The 24054-nt window shown below is 41.2% G+C and overlaps 1 protein-coding gene across 1 annotated transcript in view; it reads left to right on the forward strand.

The window, feature by feature from the left end:
• THSD7A (thrombospondin type 1 domain containing 7A) overlaps window positions 1–23235 on the forward strand; it is a 538075-nt gene extending 514840 nt beyond the window's left edge. Inside the window, exons 27-31 of the mRNA XM_025180361.2 lie at window positions 6799–6894; window positions 10528–10610; window positions 10994–11204; window positions 17083–17170; window positions 19121–23235. Coding sequence (XP_025036146.2) covers window positions 6799–6894; window positions 10528–10610; window positions 10994–11204; window positions 17083–17170; window positions 19121–19205 — 563 coding nt within the window. The 3' untranslated portion in view covers window positions 19206–23235. The remainder of the gene's footprint in view (window positions 1–6798; window positions 6895–10527; window positions 10611–10993; window positions 11205–17082; window positions 17171–19120) is intronic.
• Window positions 23236–24054: the final 819 nt, after the last annotated feature.

Below are 24054 nucleotides of genomic sequence, written 5' to 3' on the forward strand. Positions count from 1 at the left end.
CTAACAATAACACCAGTGAGTCCCCACTATGCTTGGTTTTATACACATTAATAGTAAGAGTCATTCTCTGCCCATCAATCTAAACAGACAAAACAGAGAAAGGAGAGAAAGGAAGTACTACAAATGAGTAATGGGGGACACAAAGAGGAAGTGAAAGACAAGCCTAAACTCTCATAGGAAGTCTATAGCAGAGGTGGGAATCCAGCCCAAATATCCCGCAGAAAGCTGAATGAATTTCTTTAACTAAATTTTCTGACAAAAAATATAGATTCCAGTCAACTGGAACATTCCATGAATTCTGCTGTATTTGCAAAACATTTCAACATTTTTTAAATGAACTGTTGGATTTTTCAACAGCTTTTCATAACAAAAAAATTCCTTCAGTTTTATAAAAATAAAACTTGAAAGCAAGAGGAATTGTTGTATGTTGAACTAAATTCTTTGTTTCACATGAAACAACATGTTTATCAACATCTTAGAACTGACAGAGGACTGAAAAATCAGATTTTATAGAGTTTTTCAACTGACCTTTAGATAAACCCTAGGTACTTCCTGTCTAGAAGTCCCATTGGTTTCTATAGGCTACAGTGTATTCTTAGGGGGATTTGCTGAATCATTCCCCAAAGGAAGTGGAATTTACAATTATATCACAAAAAGTAGGATAACTCTATCACATGCAATGGACCCTTATTAGCTCTAGAAATGGAATCTCCCATTCTGTTGCATCGCTCTATAACAACTACTACTGAATTTTCAGTTTTTAAACTATTATTAATTTTATTAAATTAAAGCCTTATTTCTAAAGCTAATCACTGTGCTCATCATGTCAAAGGGTCCTGACACTACCACTGCCCAATTTATGTTCAGTTGAGCATTTTGTAATTTCAGAAAATGTAAACCCCTTCCCAAGGTTTCTCTGCAGATTTTCCAATTTAGAGTTTAGTGAGTCACTTTGGGTAACTGAGGCAAAAATCTCTCATCTCATCCTGCTCCTCATCTTACCAACCTGAGCCTCCAGGTGGCATCTCTCTGAAGCTGGCACTCGCTAGAATGGACTCCTCCAGCAAATGAAGGCATGATAAGGGAAACGATAAGTGTGGCCATAAAAGGAGGAATAAATGGCCCCATAAGTGCTCTAAGAAAAGGACTGATTCTCTCCCCTCAGGGTCAGTCAGATTCTGGGCCCCAAAACAGATGTGTACAGAGCTCACTGGGAACATGGGCTAGTACCAAAGGTACTGAAAGCTACCACTGCTCTCAACCTATGAAAAGATCAGGATTGGCACCTTCACACAAGGACAGAAGGGAGCATTCTCCCTCAGCACTGATGTTTGGGGTGGCCCGTGCGTATAGGCTGACTTGGCCGTCGCCTAAAGTGCTGCGTTAAACAGGGCGCCCAATGATGACATCATGCCATTGAGGGCTGTGGAGGTAGGGGCGCCGATCGTGCATTCCGTTGGGACGTCAGCTGCCAGCAGCCCACCTCAGGCCACCCCTGCTGTTGGTAACACTCTAGCAGAAGGCAGTCATGCCCAGTCTTGCAGCAGCAGACCCACCTATATCCAAGACTCCAGCCAGCTCGCCTCCTTCAAAGTCATGATACACCTTTCTTCAGAACCTGGCAATTTAAACCAGCCCCAAATTGCTCGTCCTTGTGGATCCAGTCCTAGCAACAGATACCTGTATATTATTAGCACGTTGTTCCCCAGACATGCCATGGATGCTCTGAAACAACTAATGCATTAGTTGCTGTTTCCTGCCTCCATCCAGACGTATGCATGACTCCTACCCTTCAGATGATCAGGAGCAACACTAATGGTTCCTCTGATATTTCAGAAATTAGACATTGACTCAAGCTTCCAGAGTTTGTCCATATCCTTCCAGCCCACACTGGGCAGAGGCCCTGGAAGTTTTTTGCCTTCCTCTGTAGCATGGGGTACAGGTCACAGCTGGAGGATTCTCTGCATCTTGGGGTCTTCAAACTATTTGAAGGCTTCAGTATCTGAGATATAGGTGAGAGGATTATTCTAGGAGGTGGTGGGTGAGATTCTGTGGCCTGCACTGTGCAGGGGGTCAGACTAGATGATCACAATGGTCCCTTCTGACCTTAAAGTCTATGAGTCTATGAGTTTGGCTAGAGACCAATAACACCAAGCTTACAAATAATATAAATGCCACTTTTAGTGGGAAAGCAAAATCACACACCCCACCCTCCTACTGGTCATCCCACCTTTCACCTACTTAGCACTAGATGTTACCTCTAACAGGGGAAAATGGCTTGTTCCCTCTTTAAATAATTACTGAGGGCTGCTATTTAATTATAGACTATTTCAATTACAGTAGTCCCTAAAGACCCCACCAAAGATGCAGCCCTGTTGTCTATGCACTGTATGTACATATTCTAAGAGGCAGTCTTTGGATCAAAGACCTCACAGCCTAAATAGGCAAAGAGTGAGACGGGAAATAGAGAGGCACCAAGAAATAAAGTAACTTATGGCCAAACTCTCACATAAGGTCTCTTGATTTCATATCCAGTGACTTCTCCTTTAAATAAAGGCTAGGGCTCGGCCATCCCTAGGTCTTTTCCTCATTTCTCACTAGTGCTTTATTTTAGTTACTCCTCATATATATTTGCTAATGTAAGGAGTGTCAGGTCTATGGGTTTAAAATATTATTTATAGTAAATATTTATAGAGTGCTTAAAAAACTAAGGACATGGCTACACTAGAGCTGGAAAGTGCAAATAGACTTTAAGGTCAGAAGGGACCATTATGATCATCTAGGCTGGCCCCCTGCACAATGAATGCCACAGAATCTCACCCACCCTCTCCTAGAATAATCGTCTTACCTATATCTCATATATTGAAGACCTCAAATGGTTTAAGGACCCCAAGATGCAGAGAATCCTCCAGCAAGTGAGAGGAAGGTGAAAAACCTCCAGGACCTCAGCCAATCTACCTTGGAGGAAAATTCCTTCCCGACCCCAAATATAGCGATCAGCTGAAGCCTGAGCAGTTCTCCAGTCAAATGGTACAACCCCTGAGTTTAGAGATGTATTAAAAAATTTTGCTAATGGACTTGCAATTTCATGGGCCAGTTCCTTTAATATTCTTGGATGAAGATTATTTGGGCCCCCCAATTTACTCCCATTAAGCTGTTCGAGTTTGGCTTTTACCTCAGATATGGTAATATCTACCTCCATATCCTTATTCCCATTTGTTATGTTGCCATTATCCCTAAGCTCTTCATTAGCCTCATTAAAAACTGAAGCAAAGTATTTGTTTAAATATTGGGCCATGCCTAGATTATCCTTAACCTCCACACCATCCTCAGTGATTAGCGGTCCCACTTTTTCTTTTTTTGTTTTTTTCCTATTTATATGGCTATAAAAAACCTTTTACTATTTGGTTTTAATTCCCATTGCAAGGTCCAACTCTACTTGACTTTTAGCCTCTTTCACTTTGTCCCTACATGCTCTAACCTCAATAAGGTAGCTTTCTTTGCTGGTTCTTCCCATCTTCCACTCCTTATATGCTTTCTGCTTTTTCTTAATCACCTCTCTGAGATGCTTGCTCATCCAGCTTTGTCTAAAACACTTGCCTATAAATTTTTTCCCCTTTCTTGGATACAGGCTTCTGATAGCTTCTGCAATTGTAACTTAAAATCATCCCAGGCCACCTCCGCCTTTAGATCCATAAATTCTTTAGTCCAATCCACTTCCCTAACTAATTTCCTTAATTTATTAAAGTTAGCCCTTTTGAAATAAAAAACCCTAGTCTCAGATTTATTTTTTTATCCTTCCATTTAGTTTGAACTGAATTAGCTCATGATCACTCGAGCCAAGGTTGTCCCCTACGACCATTTCATCTATGAGGTCCTTGCTACTCACCAAAACCAAATCTAAAACGGCTTCCCCCCTTTGTTGGTTCAGCAGCTCCTTGATGAAGGAATTCATCAGCTATTGCATCTGAGCCCTATTATTATTACTAGCACTTTTTCTCCAGTCTGTATCTGGAAACTTGATGTCTTCCATGATTACGCAGTTTCCATTAGTATTTACTTCATTAAAAACATTAAAGAGGTCTCTATCCATATCCAAATTAGATCCCGGTGGTCTATAGGACACCCCAAGCACTATCCCTGGGGAGGATCCAATAGTTTTCTTTCCCACTGTGATTTTTGCCGAGACAGACTCTGTCTTCTCCATTCTATCACTTTTTATTTCTTTACAGTCTACCGCATCATTGATATACAATGCTACTCCACCACCTTTACCTTTATTTCTGTCTTTCCTAAACAGCACATACGCTTCAATACCTGTACTCCAGTCATGCCTAGTATTCCACCATGTTTCTGTTATTCCTATAGTATCTGGTTTCACTTCCTGGACCAATAGCTCTAGTTCCTCCATTTTGTTACCTAGGCTCCTCGCATTGGTGTACAAACATCTTAATTTTTGCTATTTGGCCTCACTCACATTCTTTACCCAATTTGGCCTGGACATTGTACCTCCAATATGACCTATTAGACTAGTATCCACTCTACCCTTCCTCCTTATGCCCATTCCCCAGCTATATCCTTTCTTACTTCGTTTTCCTCCCTCTCAATGCTAAAATCCGGCGTAGAGATTACCTGGACATCTCCCAACCGTTTCCCCCAAATTCCTAGTTTAAAGCTCTCTTAATCAGTTGTGCCAGCCTCCATCCTAGAAGTCTGTTTCCCTCCTACTTAGGTGAAGTCCATCCTGAGAGAACAGTCCTCTGTCCGTGAATGCCTCCCAGTGGCCATACAGCCCAAAGCCCTCCTTATAGCACCACTGCCTGAGCCACCTATTGAGCATCATAATCCTATCACACCTTTGTTGCCCATCCCTAGGAACAGGCAGTATCCCACTGAAAATCACCTGAGCCTCGATTTCCTTAAGAGTCTTCCCCAGCTTGGCATAGTCTTCCTTGATTTGTTCCAGCGAGAATCTAGCCATATCAATTGTTCCTACATGAAAGATGATCAATGGATTCTTTCCCGCTCCCTTTAGGATCCTCTCCAACCTCACTCCCACATCCCGTATCTTAGCACCTGGCAGACAGCACACCCTTCTATTCTCTGGATCAGCTCTAGTTACAGGCCTGTCTATTCTTCTCAATAAGAAGTCCCCAATCACGTAGACCTGCCTTTTCCTGGTGACAGTCCGATTCTCTGGTCTATCTCTTGTTTTCTCTAGCTAGAAATGCTTTCCATTTCTGTTTTCCCTTGAAATCCTCTTCAACCCATCCTGTATTCTCCTGGTGCTCATTATTGGTGTTGTCTCCATTGACTCTTCCCCTTTATCTATGGGACTAACCACTCTTCTCTTCTTTCTTGCCCTTCCATCTTCAGTGGCCACCTTCTGTACCCCTTTTTCATTCTCCAACTCCGCAAACCTGTTCTTGAGCTCTATTTCTCCTTCACTGGCCCATCTTTTCTTCTGCCTGGTTCTCTTAGTCACATGCTTCCACTGTCCATTTTCTTCGCCCAGCAGTCTCCCCTCAGAGGCCTTTGATCTTGCTTCCATCTGCATGTCTAAGCTTTCCCCTTCAGCCACCTCATGACTTTGCTCCATCATCTGCTCAAACCCCCGTCTAAACTCGACCAAAGTTTTCACCTGCATCTCCAATCCTCGGATCTTTTCTTCCATCAGCTCTATCAGGTGGCACTTCATGCAAACAAAACTCCTTTCAGGTAACCCTTCCAGAATCATGTACATACTGAAGCTACCACATCCAATCATCCTCCTTGTATTCTCTACTACTTGGGCCATGGCCACTGCTGCCTCTGTGTTTATCAGCCTTCTCACCTAAATCCTGTTAGTCCGGCGAACAAAAAAACAAACCAAAACACGCCCCCCCTCCCCAGCAAAAACAAACCCCAACGAGTCCCACAATCCAAAATCCCCTTACAAACTCCCACTCAAACTCCCCTGTTTACAACTCTGTTTGCTGGCTCCTGTGCTGCAGCAGCTGTCTGTGCCACAGTCTGACTGGATGGCTACCTTTATAGGACTGCTAATCAGTGAAGTCCCGCCCTCTAATCAGGGCTCAGCTTCTCTTGTAGCACACTGCCTCTACACATACAAACAATACAAATACGAAACCAAATTCAAAGTTCTCCTCCAACAGAACTCCCACTCAAACTCCTCTGTTTACCACTCTGTTTGCTGGCTTCTGTGCCACAGAAGCTGCTAGCTCAAGGAGGCATCCAGGCACTAGCTCTCTCTGAACTAGAAATGTACATCTGGAATTTACTCCTTTCAGCTCTAATGTAGACAAACCCTAAGTACCATTTACTGCTTATGAACCATGAACAGAAATTGCTGTGGGCAGTGAACAGTAGTTGTATGTACCTAGATCAAGGTCAATACAGTGGCCATAACTAATCGGGACACAGTTAAACATTTGTAGTCTATTTCTGCTTTGTCTTCATTCATGAAAATTCTCCAAGAATAGAACCAGTACAGTTTTTCAGTGTTAAATACTTCTGTGGACAGAAAAATTGCTATAGAGATAACATGAGAACAGAGGGAAAGGAGATCAAATATATAGTAATTTCAGAAGCATATTTGGTCTATTGTTTTATTTGAACTTTCTCCAAAACTGCATAAAAATAAGATTTGTATAAAACAGTATAGTGTGATTTTTTTTCTCAATTCTAGTTTTATTTACCTCTCTCATTTGCTGTTAGAGATATCTGTCCGTGCTAAATAACCTGGCATTTTCCTGGGGCTTTGTCCATTATTTGTTAGTGTCAATGCTTTACATGCAGATGGCCAGTGTCATGAATACAAGTGGATGGCTAGCCCATGGAAGGGATCTTCTCGGACAGTATGGTGCCAAAGAACAGATGGCTTAAATGTTACAGGTAACTATTATTTTCATTTATCTTACATAGAGCTCAGTCAGGCCATGAAAGAATAAAAAGGAGTGGAGACATTGTTGCTCTTGTCAAAAGATTTCAAATACTTATCAGACATTATATTTTCTGATAACAATACAGAGTAACTGAATATTCAGTATTAGTATAGTTTTATTTCAAATCATTGTATTATTCCCTGGCTGAAAGTGCTTGAAAGATCTTTTTCCAAAACTCAACTGATGACACTGTAAAACCTACTGTTATAAAATAATGCCTTCCTCATTGCAAACTGAATATTTTACATTATACTTGCCTAAAATGTTCATCGTACACCAGCGTTAAGAATTCAGATATCAACAGTTTCCCTATTACACAAAAATCTTTTTATACAAATATGTATATCGTGTGTATGGAATATATGTGTGTCATACACACACATATACACATATGTATGTATTCACAGAGGGAGACAACTTCATGGTGTATAAGATGTTAAAATAATAAGAATTTGACATAAGATCAGTGAATTGATTAATGGGTTTAATTCATTCTTTTGCCTCAAAATACTAAAGAGGCATTGTTATGTATATTTTGCTATTTGTGGTGCAATAGGCAGACACAAAAAGGTAAATTAAGAAACAATCTGAGGCCTCCGAATTGAAGAATGTAGTATGGTTTTTTTATGTAGGTACATCAGACTCATAGCTTGACTTATTCTTAGATATGTGTATTCCACTGAACACATACAAATGGAACTTTAATCTATGGACTGGTGATATGACAGACCTGAATAATTCTGAAATAACTGTTACTGTATGTCATGCCATTGGAACTTTAATCCATGTAGTATCACCACAGAATGCTTTAATAATCCTTTGGAGCCATTTGTGTTTCTTGTGTGTTAATTGGCATTGGTAAAAATGTTATAATGTATCCTCCTCACAAAGTTATTGCAGGTCCAGTCTGCAGGCATATTATAATTCCACACAAAATTGTGTTAGCAGCTGCAAGGCTCATGTAATTTTTAATCTCAGTAATGTGATCATGTACATTTTTCCTTAATTTAGTATCCTTGGATTAGGCCCACTGACCGGGGGGAGGGGTGTTTAAGTGGACAGTTGCCCCAAGGCCTGGCAATTCAACGAGGCCTGGGGTTCCCACTGCTGCAGTGGCAACAGCAGCTGGAGCCCTGGGCCCTTGAAAATGCTAGTAGAGCACCATGCCATGCACTGCAAGCCAGCACTAAGGGTTTGGGGAAGCATCCTGTGCTCTGGACAGCACTGAGGGCCAGCTGTCCTCAGACCCACCCCTTCTGGGAGTGCAGAACCACCACCCTCCTACCCCCTCCTTGCCCAAGGATTTGTGGAGGATTTTACAAGCACTATTGTAAAATTAAATCCATTGGGAAGCTCTAAGGTTGTAAACAAAGTTGTGGGGGGCACATCTTATTTTTTTATTTGGTTTATTCTGGCACTACTGATGATTATCTGCCTGGTTTCCTCTCGGCTGGTCCACTTTTCTCTCAGGCTTGTGGGTAATCAGCTTTGGCTAGTCTGTGTACTGGCCTGCCAGGAACCCCAAGGCTTCCAGGGTCTATGGCTCCACAGTGGACTGCCTCAGAGCCAGAGCTCTGTTCCCTTTTAGAGAGATTTTCTAAACATTTTGGATTTTATCAAAGAAATGTAGGGCTAGGAGGGACCTTGAGAGGTCAGCTAGGCCACCCTCCTGGACCAAGGCAGGACTTAATCCAAGACTATCCCTGACACCTGTTTGTTTAACCTGTTCTTATGAACTCTCCATTGCCAGGATTCCACTAACTCTCTTCCTAACTTAGTCCTGTACTTAATTATCCTAGTAGGTAGAGAGCTTTGTTCCAAAGTTGGAAATACAGAAATCATCCAAAACTGAATTATTTTTCTCCATCCAGCTCTAAATAAAATCTTATATGGGCTTCTGGTCCTGATGGAGCAAAGCACTTGATTGACCAATAGGACTTCAGGAGACTTCTTATTCTATTGAACATACAAGACTTAAGGATCAGATTGGAACTCTTAGTTCTACCACGCATATTTTCAAAGTGTTAGGTATGCTTTCCAATACCACACATAGAGCTCATTAAGAGACCAAATCTGCCCTCAGAAACAGACACTGGCCCCCAGCCTTTATTTCACTGGAGTTGCACTTGTAACAACAGAATGTAGCTTGGTGTCATCCCATTGCTGAGAGCTCTGTATTTCTTTGCAGCTGCCATCTTGCTGGATGGGTTAAGAAATAGTTTATTTTCATTCCTATATATTCAAATGTTGCATGGTAAATTATATTTCCATTTGTATTCATTTGTGCAGATTTATTCTGACCCAATATAGTTCTGAACTGTTTGTTTTTATTCATTTAGGATGGTGTTTTCATAGCTTCTTTAGCTCAGATTGAAATGAGTGATGAGGCAGCTCTTTCTTTCAGCAGCTCTCTGGAGGACTGATACTTTGTTGCATGAGCGCTTGCAAGCATGTGGTATTCCCTATGGGTGGGCAACATTTCTTGTGGCTGGGTTTCCTTTGTTCATCATCAGCCCTCCTCTTAACCCATGGCTATAAAAAACTGCCTCTAACTGCATCCTCTGTGGGAGTGACCACAGTCACTTATCAGAATTTCACCATCATTTCACACCAGTATAATAGTGTAATTACTTTTGGAGGATTTGGGGCATAGTGCAAGCACGTTGCAATGGGTGACCTCTACATGTAAAAAAATGTATCCTGCTTGGTACACTGCCATCTTTTCCAGGACAGAAAGAATCTGTGTGCTTGGCTTTATTGAGAGTAAATGGCTAAGAGTTGTGGCTGAAATGATGCTGAAAGCCTGATTGTGTCTTGGTCCATAACAAATAGCTTTGTACTGTACATAAGCCTGTATTAATAAGGGTGACAATTTCCATTAAGAGCAAAGGATTGGAAAAATGGAGCTGTTAGTGGCAAAGGGCTCAATATTTATGTTGCTCTCAGTCCTCCTTCAGGACATTTCTATCCTCAAGAAACCTGACCCCGTAACAGCTGCTTTATAACTGGCAAGGGAGCACCATAGACATCTCCCTGCCCACCCACCCCCCCATGTTTAGAAATTCAGAGAGAGATTGACCTTTAGATAAATTAAGACAAGACAAAATATGCAGAGGAGAAAAAAAGACCTTTAATGTTTTCCCCATGTAAAGCACTCTGTAGAAAAATTGCATGATGTTTTTCTTGGCTGTCTAGTTAGAGCCATGAACATGATTACCCATTGAAAAACAAAATGCAGCCCCCTACACACAAACAAGCATTATCCCTGGGTTGAGCAATCCTTAAAAGGTACATAAAGATATGTAGCATGTCAAACACCTTCTTATAAAGTGCAGATCAATACAAATAAATTTTACAGATGCTGCACTCTGCCTACAAGAATTAATGCAGGACTAAGAAAACCATCTTCCTCCTGCTTTGGTACAGTAGTATCATCCTAAGTTCATACAAGCAAGAAAATACCTTGTGATTTAAAAAAAAAATGTGTGACATGCTGTATCAAGTGCCATTTCATGGTTGAAGCCAGTAATTTCAACCGGGGGTGAGGTGTTCTTATGTCAAAATCTGATTTTCTATCCTACAGGGGGCTGTGTAGTGATGCGTCAACCAGATGCTGACAGGTCATGTAACCCACCATGCAATCAACCCCATTCTTACTGTAGTGAGGTATGTGTCACTCCATCGGAACAATGTTGTTTCAGTACATTAGTGTACTCTACAACACAACAGTAGTAAAGGCTAAAAGACTTTATAATGAAACATAGTACATAGGCCCTCATTAGTTTTGAAAATACTTTGCACATACAATCATTACTGGTGAAGCATTTTCAGACCTCTGACTAGAATTTTTGTCATCAACCTCAAATAATTAATCCATCCATTAAATATTTAAACTAGGTGATGCCACACAAATACATACATTCAGAGCTGCCTGCCCTCCAGGCTAACGCTCATCAAAACAATCTTCCAGTCATCAATGTTGTCATGATTTATAGCACTCAGAAAGCTGTGTGTTTCTGCTACGCAGCATAAACACTTGTTCCTTACAGACTAGAACGTGTGGCTGTGAAGAAGGATACACTGAAGTAATGTCCTCTGATGGCACACTCGAGGAGTGCACGCTCATCCCCGTGGTAGTGATCCCCACCACAGAGGACAAAAAAGGAGATGTGAAAACCAGTCGAGCTGTGAATCCCACCCAGCCATCCAGTAACCAGTCAGGACGAGGAAGGACCTGGTTTCTGCAGCCTTTCGGGCCAGGTGAAGTCATTACATGAGAACTTAATAATGCTAAGTACTGCCAAAGGGTTTGGCATTTAAGCTGCTCTGATGCCAAAAGCCATTAAATGTTTGTTTAAGAAGGCAGTCATCTGCAAGGATTGAACAAAAGGAAAGAGACACAAATAATCCCCACCATTCATTGCTGCTACATCGGTATGTTTAAATTAAACCATATATTACAGAAGGGATAAGATTTTCTTCCCTGATACTTCCTGTTTGAAATTTACCATTGAGAGGGAAAATACTGTGAAAGAATGGAAAACAGTTACAGTTCACATCAATCTTTGTAGAAAAGAGGAGACTAAGGGGATATATGAGAAAGGTCTATAAAATCATGACTGGTGTGGAAAAAGCAAATAAGGAAAAGTTATTTACTTGTTCCTATAACATAAGATCTAGGGGTCACCAAATGAAATTAAAAGGTAGAAGGTTTAAAACAAACAAAAGGAAGATTTTCTTTACGCAGTGTAGTCAGCCTGTCGAACTCCTTGCCAGAGGATGTTGTGAAGAGTAGGACTTTAACGGGGTTCAAAAAAGAACTAGATAAATTCATGGAGGCTATTCACTAGGAATGGTGTCCCTAGTCTCTGTTTGTCAGAGGCTGGAAATGGATGACAAGAGAGGGATCAAGTTATTTGTTCTCTTCACTCCCTCTGGGACACTTGGCACTGGTCACTGAGGGAAGACAGAATACTGGGCTAGATGGACCTTTGGTCTGACCCAGTATGGCCATTCTTATGTTTTCATGTTCAGTTATTGGAAAACAAATTAGGGTATCAGGGTCAAGAACATGACTGACATGACTGACAGAAGGTCGGAAGACTCTCTAAAGACAAGGACCTCAGTGGCTTTTCTATTCACTGCTTCCACTAGTGTGGTTGCTGTTTGTAGACTATTTTAGCGGTCAGATTTTCCTCTGAAAGTTTTATTATGCTTATATCTTACCTAAAAGTATCTGCCTCGTCACTTAAATTTGCTACTGACAACTGCAGAAACATGGTGGATGAACAGTTTATCTTGATTGGATGCAACTATATTTGTAGCCTGATCTTATCAGAGCAACACAATAGTAGTTGTTTTGTGTTGTAGTAGTACCAGGACTCCATTATGCTAGGTGCAGTACACACACAACAAAAATATCGTCCCTACTCCAACGAGTCAATACTTTTAAGTACTGGGCCACATAGGCGTGTGCAGCACATTTCATTAGGGTGTGCACTCAAAGAATTTTTTTTAAATGTACTTTGACCCACATTAGCCACACCTCTGGAGGTAACACTTTCGGGGCAATATGGACACATGACCAGAAATAAAAGGTGTCATGTGATCTCCCACCATCCTCTTACCAATAGGGATTAGTTTAGCCCTCACCAAACCCCCCTTACGCAACTATCCTGCAATTGCATTAACCCAATGTGTGTGACATTAACTCGGGGGGGAGGGGGAGATGGAGAGGCTGGGGGAAGTGTTCCCTCTAAAAGTTTCGTCCCATGAGCACAATAAATTTTGTGTTGTGCACCAGTACTGAGTTTGTGGCTTGTTTGGATGTGCCACTGTGGCACCCAAGTTATTAATAAATATCTTATGAACCTCTACCTTTCCCCTCTGCTGCTCTGTCTCCTCTGCTTGCTCCATCAGCTCCCCTGGTGCCTGCTGCCCCCGCAACCACTCACCCACCTCTGCTGTCCTGACTCCTGCCCTTCTCACTGCCCTCAGCCTCCCTGAGACCTGCCCCCCTCCACCAGCCTCTCTCTCCCCCCTATGCCCACTCCTCCAGTAGCCCCACTCTGATCATGTGAGCTACCCCTCCTCATCCCCTCTCCTAACACCTCCCTCTACACACCTGCCCTGCCTCTCTCCTCTGGTGCTGGTCCCTCCCCTGCAGGTGTCTGCCCTTTTGCTTCACCCCCTGGAATCCCCTGGCACCTGCAGCCTCCTGGTGCCTGCCCCTGCCCCCTTTGCCTTCTTTCTGCCTGATGCCCACTCCCTCACCACCCTCTGCCCCCGTTCTCCTCATGCCCACCCCTTCTTTCAAGCCTTCTCCCAAACCTCCCCTTTCCCCCTCTCTTCTGCTAGCATCATCCTGTCCCCCATTCTCACTGACACCTCCCCTCCTGCCCTTTTCCTCATTGTCTCCACTTGGCCCCCTGGCATTTGTCTCTCTCCTACACCCTGTCCCTTGGTGCCTTCCCGTTTCTTCTCCTGACCTGCCCCCCTCCCCTCAGCACAAGCCCCTTCCACTCTGACCCTTACCCCCTATTTTTCTCTCCTCTTCCAGCAGCCGCCAGCTGGTCTGTAACAGAGTTCTAGGGTCACCCTGACTGTCACCCTTCTGGTGCTCCCCCTACTCTGTCTTTCATAGGTTTCTCGGCCCCCTTTTGGGCCTCACCCCGCAGTCTCTGGTTCCTAAAGTTCCAGCAATCCCCATCACTTGATGCCTGCACTGGGTCTGAGTTGTAGGGTTGCCAGGTAGACCCTCCCCCCAAAAAACAGACACACTTGATCATGGGGGGGGGGAGAGGAAGAGGGACTGGCTGGGGGGCAGGGACTGGCTGGGAGGAAGAGGGGATGGGAAGCAACTCTAGGGTGGGCTGGGGGCCAGCCGCACTGCCCCCCGCCCTCCCTCTCTGGGGCCAGCCGCGCTGCCCCCAACCCCGGTCCCCAGGGCCAGCCATGCTACACTTGCTCCCGTGCCCAGGGCATGCTCCACCCCCCCGCCTTCCCGCGCGGGGTGTAAACTCACCTCGCTTGACGGGGCGGCTGGGTCCCTGCCGCCTCTTTCCTTGGGGTCCTAAGACCCACCGGTTTTGGCCGCGCATGCGGGCAAATCCAGCACGGTGTCCATTCCCCAGAGCGCCGAAGCATGCTCCTTTGCTCACGCCCCCTTTGAAACATTAGGGTGTGCCTGGGCACACCCCGTGTGCACGCCTATTCTGGGCCACTGTTAAAACAACTTCAATAAAAAAAGGTGCTCCCTCAATAAGTACTTCATATTTCTTACATGCTACCTCATTCTGTACATTTGATGAAACTCTTTGATGTGACTGATGGCTAGCTGTTCCAATTGACCTATTTTAAAATCTCAATCAATTGCTATTACCTAAAAGTGAGAGAAAATCTTATTCAAATAAACATCTAGAAACATGAATGTTCATCCCTAGATCAGTTCTGAGACTAATCAGATACAGCTGATTTGGAAATCTTGCAAAATCAGGATTTTACAACATTTCCAGTACTTCCTAATTTCAGCTAAAACGGAAATACCAGTTATCACAAGTGAAACATGAATTGCACAAAAAAAATTCTTTGTTGTTTTGGAAATTCGACTTTTGATGAAAATCAGGGAAAGAGGGTGCACATGTAAAAAGCAAGCATATTTTGAATTCTGAGTCAGATTCAGGTTTATTTGATTCAGTTCCAATTTTGGTTAAACAGTTATATAAATCTCCCATCCCTGAAAATTACCCCATTAGTTCTGAAAGAATCATTTTAGGCACTTTATTGCAAATTTCCAGTTAACATTATAGAACTTGAACTTTTGTATTAGGTGTATATTAAAAACATATCAGAAATTGTGAGTGATTCCCCCTGCTGCTGCTGCTTACACTTTGCTGAATATAAATAACCCTTTAAGGAAGACATTAAACACTTCAGTCATAATGAAATCTGAATTGCTATCACTTCCGATACTGGATAAGTCAGGGCAAATCTACTGCCTTAGTCCATCTTTAATGGATCAGTTGTTTCATTGCTTCAGGTTATTCCATTTTATTAGTCCAGCAAAAATGTTTTTGTATTAATTAGTCTAAATCAAGTAGTCCGATGACTACCAGCACCAGGCCCTGGGTTGTTAGGTAGTATAAAATCTGCATACCTACCTGTGCAGCAGCATGGAAGGCTACTGGCAAGTTTAAAAGGCAAACTTAGTGTGACTAGGTTTATCATTATTAAACTGTAACAAGTTCCCCGGAAGCCTGCATTGAAATAGATCCTTGATTCTGTGATGTTATCAAAACACTGTAAAGAGTTGGTTTGAAGCCCTCATTTTCACCAATACTTGCTGGTGTGAAATTTAAAACAATGCCATGGGAACAGTAAGTGACTTGTGGCTATCCTCAATGGGCATATTTTGCCCGAAGACACATTACATCTTATACCACACTACTGACAGTCCTGGTGTGTATATGGTATATTCAAGGCACAATTTGACCCTGTGTCTGTAAAATAATTCACATGAATGTGATTGGGTGGTATAAGATGTAATGTGTCTTAGGGCAAAATAAGCCCATTGAAGATAGCCACAAGCCACTCACTATTCCCATGGCCTATTGCATAAGAATTTGTTTTCAAATATTAGATTCATTGTAGGGGCAGGTGACCTAGCTCAGAAAAAAAAAGTCCCAGTGTCAAAATAGTTCAAACCCAAATGTATTTTTAAAAAGAAAATAGAAATAAATAATTTCTTCTCTCTGAGCTTTTCTGAAATGCATCTTGGGGCTCAACAGATCATGGAATCTTTGCAGGCTCAGCTTCCACCTTCACATTTCTGGAGTTGCAAACTTTCCCCGAAGTTAAAAAGGGACAAGGCATTAACAACACTTTTGGTCTACAACAGGGTACCCTAGCTTATGAAAGGTTTATTTAGAGCTTTCAGCTACAACACACTAGAGGATCAGAGCAGCTTTCTCCCTCTTTTTCCACAGATGAGTGGGGTGTTCAGTTGAGGCTGTTAGAGCCTGTTTGACATCGGGCAAAAGAGGTAATATGATATGCCTTGTAATTAGCTGCATGTGAAAATGAGCTGTGCAGATAGATCATTGGCTATGTCTAGACTGCAAGCCTCTTTCGAAAGAGCCTCTTTCGAAAGAGAGTGTCTAGACTGCACGTTGAACTTTCGAAAAAGCGGCTTGCTTTTTCGAAAGAAAGCATCCAGTGAGTCTGGATGCTCTCTTTCGAAGAAGCCCTATTTACATTGAAGAACGCCTTCTTTCAAAAGAGGAACTTTCGAAAGAAGGCGTTCTTCCTCGTGAAATGAGGTTTACCGCCATCGAAAGAAAAGCCACGTTTTTTCGATTTAATTTCGAAAGAACGCGGCTGCAGTCTAGACGCAGGTGAGGTTTTTTTGAAAAAAGGCTACTTTTTTCGAAAAAACCCCTGAGTCTGGACACAGCCATTGATAACAGCAGACTAGTTCTATAGGCCAATAATAAGTATGGAGAGCTGGGGTAAAGGGAAGAAAGAAGATGTTCCAACAATGCAATTAAAAGGAAGAAATAAGAGGATCAACATTTAGGTATGCAGCAAAGAGAACTGTTATATTCAAAACAAAGTATGGTCACTAATGCCATTTAAAAAGAGAAAAACCAATGTGAAAGTGAGAACATATATATTATTTTTTCCAAACTAAAAGTTGTACTTAAAGTATTTCCCATCTCTCCTGAGTGAGGAGAGTAACACTTAAAATACCCTTCACCATAAATAGAGGCTGGTAATTTGTCAGTGATCTCAGTTGAGCAGGTTCATATCACCCAGTTTCTCCCATGTCCACCTGCTCTTGTCCTGATAAGCAGCCAGTCTATGAATTCACACAAAATGCAAAATGTAAACAAGATTCTGGGCCTTTTTGGTGGCTGGCCTGCTCACAGTGAGAGGCAGTGCTCACTTGTGAATCAAACCAAACCTGCTCTATTACTGTTCATGCTGACAAGGCTGAGAGTGTATTTAACCAAGCCTGTAAATTAAGTAATCTAATAACATTTATACATATTAAGCTTTAATGCTGCCTGTGCAGCCTATTCTAGCTTACAATGCAACAAGACTAACCTGTAAACTAACGACTAACATTCATTCTTTTTAGATGGGAGGCTGAAGACCTGGGTTTATGGTGTAGCTGCTGGCGCATTTGTTTTACTCATCTTTATTGTTTCTATGATCTATCTAGCCTGGTGAGTTTTTTAAATTATTCCTTAACAAACAAGGGACACATGGACTGAGCATTTCACTGAATCTGATTCAGATATGAGAACTACGTCAAATATACAGCCTTCAGAATTTGGGTGCATATGATTTGGCCCAAATGAGATTAATGGCCATTGCCATTTTGTTAACAACTTTCTTGGGGCTTGGAAAAAATATTGTTTTACAGATATAAGCCCCATTAAAGATGTCTTCAGTAGCTGCGAGCACATAAAGGTGGTTGCATTGGAGACATTGTTTGCTTCCACTAAAAATCACTCTTAACACCCAGAATAATATCCCAGCAGCTTTGTTTGTGGAGCTGTAACCCAAAAAAGTACCCAGGTAAGGCTAATCTAATGGAGGTTCCCTGTGAATGGTTCCAAGAGGTATATCAGGGTGCTTAAATTTTGTAACCAAAAGCGGATGTATCAATTTACCAGGGGCTGAGTTGTTATATTCCTATATGTTTGTTCCACATGCTGTGGGCCAGATTTTTGCCTCTGTGGTGAGTTCATTACAGTAGTCTGTTGGCATAAAGCAACTACATAGCTGGTAGAGCTAGCTGTCTGAGGAGTCCTGCAGTGCGGGGATGGGGTAAAATAAGATAGGTTTAAAGCTTCATGGGGTATCCCAAGACAAGCTAACAATTAGGGCTATACATATTAATCTAAGATACAAATTCACAAACAAAATGGACTTGAGCCTCCTGAATTGGTAGATATTTACCCCTGTGCCAAATGGATGTTGTGACGTAGTGGGGGTACCTGGCTGGTTTCTATGCTGCTGGCTCTGGGGTAACCCCCACTGGCTGCCGTGGGTACCATGACCCAGCAAAACAGGATGAGTCACTATGCAAACCAGTGGCCAGACACCCCCCATGGAGAGGAACAAAGGAAGGTGGAATGCTGCCCTGGCTGGGGGGCAGGGCTGGAAGAGAGTTAGTTAGTTGCTGGCTGTCTGGGAGCATGGAGGAGACAGCCTAGGGAAAGGGGCTGGAGTTTAGGGGCCCAGTCTCCCCCATCTCAAGGGGGCCTGAGGCATCCTAGCCCAGCTCTGTGACCAGATTACATCTGTGCTGTGCTGTATCCTGGAGAGGCAATAAACTTCCTCTATTCCACCGGCTGGTGCAGTCTGTTTGTGCCATTTCGAGGTGCAGGAGACGGGGGACCCCAACGCGCCGTCACAGATGTAAACCACTACTAAATTAAAATCTAAGGTAACGCTGACTAGAAGGTGGGTAACCATGCAGCATAGATACTCCCTATATGGTGATACCATTTAGAATTAATATATCCACTGCTGCAAATACATGTATTTTGGAGGATGTATCAAGATGCACTAGCGAAAAACTGCTTGCTAAACACAGGTATAGGTACTGCAATAGGCATTTACATCAAGATGTAAATGATAAATTTCAGGTACCATGTTCAGATTAATGACAAAAGAATAGCACCAGTGATGGGCCAGAACCTCAAATCTGAACTCCCTTAAAATGTCAGGGAAGATTAAGATATTCGGTTCTGAATAACATCTACCGCTGGAATGAGACTTGTTGTGAGAACGCCAACATTTTGCACAGAGCAAAACACCGTTCAAAATATAGGTCATTTCTTAACATAATATGATCATGCAAAATTTCCAATCACATACATGTTTCACTACAATCATGTGTCAGAATCAAAACCTAATCTAGATTCAAACTTTCATCCTGTCTCTAAAAATGTGGTATTTAAAGAGGCTGTGGCTTTTGGATGTTTAATGTGTTATTTCAGATGAAACAGGATTTATATACTCATATTTTACCAACAAATAAACTAACCAGTTTGTAAATGAAAAAAAAAAAGCCTAATGTGGTATAGGAACTATTCATAGAGTGGGATTCATTTTAAAGTTAAATAATTTATTTTTTTAAAACATTATTAAATTAATCATTTCAGCAAAAAGCCAAAGAAACCCCAGAGAAGGCAGAACAATCGACTGAAACCTTTAACGCTGGCTTATGATGGAGATGCAGATATGTAAAATATAACTTTCCATTGCAACTGGATTCTACATTACTGTTTTGAAATCAGAGAGTGTCCAGAGGCACAAGGGCATGCTACGGAGTGGATTTTAGACATCGTTTGTTTTTTAAGAACCGTGCTGTAAAACAAAGAACAATAGTTTTCATAATGGCCATGGATATTCAAGGCATTGCTTTATTCTAAACCACGAGCACAGAGAATTCTGGCCAACTGGAAATACGTTTTTTTTTTCTTTTTTGAAACTGTCAATCACTTCAGTCTCCAAACCACTGTGGCTGAGTTAGTATTCAGTTGAGAGCCCTGATGTCAGACTTACCTGCACCATTAACCAAGTATAGTCAGTGAGCATGAAGAGTTTGTATCCAGCTATCCATAACTCTTTATAGTCAAGCATAACTTATATACTCAGTTGACGCATATGTATTATTCTGTCCAATAATATACTTGTTAAAGAACATTTTAGTGCTTAATAAGATGTTAACTGAGAAGATTGAACAAATTCAGCATCTTGGCAATTTGATGGTAGCTTGTGTTAATCTGCATTTCAGAGGGCAAAGACTCTCTTGCTAGACTCTGTTCTATTATCACTCCAAAGTGTCATATGCACAAGTATCTAGGAAGGAAACACATCCTCAGATTCAGTATTTTATAGTGGTTACTGCCTGGAAAAAATGAATACCTGGTGTAAATGTTACAATATGTTTCTACTTTCTCTAACTCTCAAACTGTTGCCTGCATCTTTTTTTGCTACATGTAAGGCAAATTTTTGCACTATATTAGTGCAGCATGATATGCACTTAACTAGTATTGCCATAGAAACTGCCTCTTTTCAAAAGGATGATGATGCATCTTGTGCCAGGAGTGTCGCATAGGCATTTATGTTCTTGAATCCTGAAGAGAGTAGAGTTCAGTTTGGACTGTGACTGGATGGAATCAGCTAATACATGTACTGTATACACTGTTTCTCCTCACCACAGCCATTTTGTAGTCTACATCATGGCAGTAATATAAGTGTCTAGTTTCTTGTCCCATCTACTTATACAAATGTAGATTCTCCGGTTGGTTTCTAATTGTACTTTGAAGGCTGTTTATGACTAGATTTTTTATATTTGTTAACTTTGTTAAAAAAAAGAAAAGTGGTTGCCCTCTCTCATCTTGAGTGAAATATTCTGATTATTTGTTCAGCTAGGAAAAGAAAAGTTGCTTATTTTCCTCTCCCTAATCAAATAATTGCCAATGTAGCTACCAGTGCAAAACTTGCCCTTGTTCTCTTTAATTAGGGGCACTGGCTGTAATCTTCCATTATTCAGTATTATATTCATTAAAAGTACTGGTTAATGAAAGCTATCAAAATATTTTCCTCACTAAACAGAGTATGTGTACACTACGGGTCAAGATCGAATTAAGCTGTGCAACTTCAGCTATGTTAATTAGGTAGCTGAAATCAAAATACCTTAACTTGACTTTTGGTACTGTCCACACTGCAGGAAGTCGAAGGGAGAACAGTCTCCCTTCGACTTCCCTTACTCATGGAAGCAGGACTATTGGCATCGACAGGAGAAACTTCGAATTAGCTGTCTTAACTAGACCCACTAATGCAAACTCTGAAAGATGGACAACAGCAGCTTTGATCGTTCTCTATAGTGTAGACACACCCTCTGATAACTGTGGCAGTATAGCAGCTCATTGCCACTAATTTCTTTGCATCTTAATCTTTTCTAGCCCAATAGATTGTTATGCTTCCAAAATGAAGCCTGTTGTATTGCCAGTGTATCGACACATGTGTCACAGACAGGATTCATGACCTGAGGCTTTTAAGTGTAACCTAAACGGAAACCAAGCAATACAATGACAAGACCTTATCACAACACCTTTCAAAACAAATGTTGTGTAAAGTTAGGTATTGGTTTCTCAGGACTTTAATACTCTCAACCATTCCTGAGCATCACTACCACCATTCACCAGTTTTTTGTACAGCCAATAAAACTATATACATATACTTTACCAACTTTGGGCTGGCTTGTGTGTCTACTGAAATCAGTGGGTGGCATAAGTGCTTATTCAATGTTCAGTTGTCATTGAAATCTGTGTGTTTTGTTCAAAAATCAAAAGTAGAATATGGTAATACCACTGTTTTGATATTACACTATGATCTTCTCCTAATGCATAGGTAACAAGACCAGTTGAGTGTATGTCAATTTCTAGTAGTCATTTGTGCAGATTCACTATCACACCCCAATCCTGCAATTTGACAGTAGATAGTGAAAACTGCCTCACCACAGAACTCAGTATGACTCCTTGCTGCTGCAGCAGTTCACTTACATACAAGTTTCAGGATTGAGGCCTTAATCTTACATAATTACATATAGCCCTAGAGTGAAAAAAAAACAACTTGTATGTACAAAGTTAAGTTCCTTGAAGTGTTTGAGTGAGAAACAATAAAAAGTTAGTTCCTACTTTATCAGACATGCACAAAAAATGGACTGTGGGAAAGTTATCAAATTGCACAAAAAAATTTAAAACTTCAAAAATAAGATGTGGAAACTTGGTCATGGATTAATTACCTTTGAAAACCCATTTCTGCATATTGAATTGTTTTAGGCTAACATGGGAGGGATAGCTCAGTGGTTTGAGCATTGGCCTGTTAAACCCAAGGTTATGAGTTCAATCCTTGTGGAGGCCATTTAGGGATTTTGGGGCAAAAATTTGTCAGGGATGGTACTTGGTCCTGCTGTGATGGCAGGGGACTGGACTTGATGACCTTTCAAGGTCCCGTACAGTTCTAGGAGATAGATAAATTAATGGAGATTGCCTCTCTCCATGGGGATAAGTGAGGAATGTTCTTTAATTGTCAGCAATTTACCATTATTAATTAATTAAGGGGTTAATCTTTTAGTAGGAGGCGCCACTGTAACACTCTCCATGAAGGCTGTTTGACCTGGACACACAAAATTTCACAATTGATTTCCAATTAAAGTTTATCATCTGTTTCTCCTTAACCAAAACTACTATTGATAAAAACAAAGAATAGGTGTTTGGCTTTTACAATCCATAAAGTACAGATCTACAATTATATTAAATTTTGTAAATCTGGAGCCAGAATAGCCTGTTCCTTAGAAAAAAAAAGGCAACCTTTAAAAATAGTTTAGGATATGGGGAGAGTTTAAGTCTATAACTCTAAAAGATATAAAAAGGTGGCCAAGCCCTATTATTCTGAAACAGTAAAAAAAAAAAAATAAGTATTGTATACAATGAAGACTAATTTGCTTTAATAACCAGAGTGCTTCTACAAATCCAGTGCCTAAAGCAGCCACTACTGTAGATTGTTAGTTTGTGAAAGTAATGTTTCAGTGATCAAGTAATGTTTCCAATGATCTAAATTTATTTAGCAAATAGCTATGTAGACATTGTTGGTGTGGTGGTTCGTAATTTACTTTAAAAGTCTGTAATTTCTAGATTACTGTGTCTGCTTTGAGTCCTGGAGCTGTTTCTTTTAAAAGCTTTGCTGATACTGCACAAGCTTTTTTTTTTTTAATACTTACTACAATGCACCCATTTTAAAATTCCCTTTCTGCACCAAAGTGTAATAAAGTCTAATTTTCAATATAGTAATCTGAAAAGACCCACTTAAATCTCAGTATAAATCACTGTAAAATATAACTTGGATGAAACTGAAATCTTCTTTTACTTTTATCGTTCTCGCGCAAGTTAAGAGTTTATTTTGCCTAACTTAATTTACTTGAATATTTATTTTGTAGAATAAGGAGGCAGCTGTCTGAGGAATGTTTACTTTTTTGGGTTAATATTAATTTGTAAATTGTGTAATGCATTTTTATTTTTTAAATTATGTATATTCTTTTTTAATGCACAAAATGTTTACGTACAACTACTGCAAATTTGTGTATATTGTCACTAAGCTTTATTCAGTTAATATAGATGGCATGTGAAAATGTAACAAGTCTTACATTTTCATATGGGTTATTTTTACATAACTGATGTATTGCTGACAATAAATATAAACACAATAATTTTCATGTGCCTGTTTTTAAATGATTTTGTCTATGCTATGCTGTAAATCAGTATATTTTGCGGGATATACTTGAAAACACCTCCTGGGTGCAAAAATCACCACTTCCCCTTCATGTCCATCATCCTAGACTACTTCCTAGCACTCAAGAACTCAGGCCTCACACTCAGCTTGAGCTATGTCCACCTCATAAAACTCCATACCTTCCGCCCTCCCATGGATGGTCAATTGGTCTTTCCCCAGCCTATCACTACCTGATTCCTAAGGGGACTGATGAACTGCTTCCCCCATGGGACCTCTACCTTCACCCAGTCTCCATTTGAACAACTAGCTACATGTTTCCTTGCCCACATATCCATGAAGGTCCTCTTCCTGATAGCCATCACTTCTGCCCAGCAGCTAAATAAATTGGTGACCCTATGTATACAGTTTTCTATAACGATAAGGTTTTGCTGTGCCTTCATCCTAAGTTCCTCCCAAAGGTTGTCTCAGAGTTTCATCTCAACCTGTCCATCTGCCTCCCAGTCTTCCATCCAAAACCGTAGACAGGATGCTGCATTTCTGGACATCCACAGGGCACTAGCCTTCTACTTGGACAGGACTCCTGCATTTCATACCTCCCCATGCTTCTTCATAGCCATTGCAGAATGCTCAAGAAATCCAGCCTTTTCCTCACAATGTGTATCCTGTTGGATCGCTAAGTGCATTACGTACTGCTATGTGCACACAATCCAACTCCACACCACAGAGGCAGGATCACTGAAAACTCCACATTAATGTATGCAACCACCTCCGCCTCCCTGGCAGATGAGCCCTAGCA

The sequence above is a fragment of the Pelodiscus sinensis genome, chromosome 2, assembly GCF_049634645.1.
Source record: "Pelodiscus sinensis isolate JC-2024 chromosome 2, ASM4963464v1, whole genome shotgun sequence".
NCBI classification, from domain to species: domain Eukaryota; kingdom Metazoa; phylum Chordata; order Testudines; family Trionychidae; genus Pelodiscus; species Pelodiscus sinensis.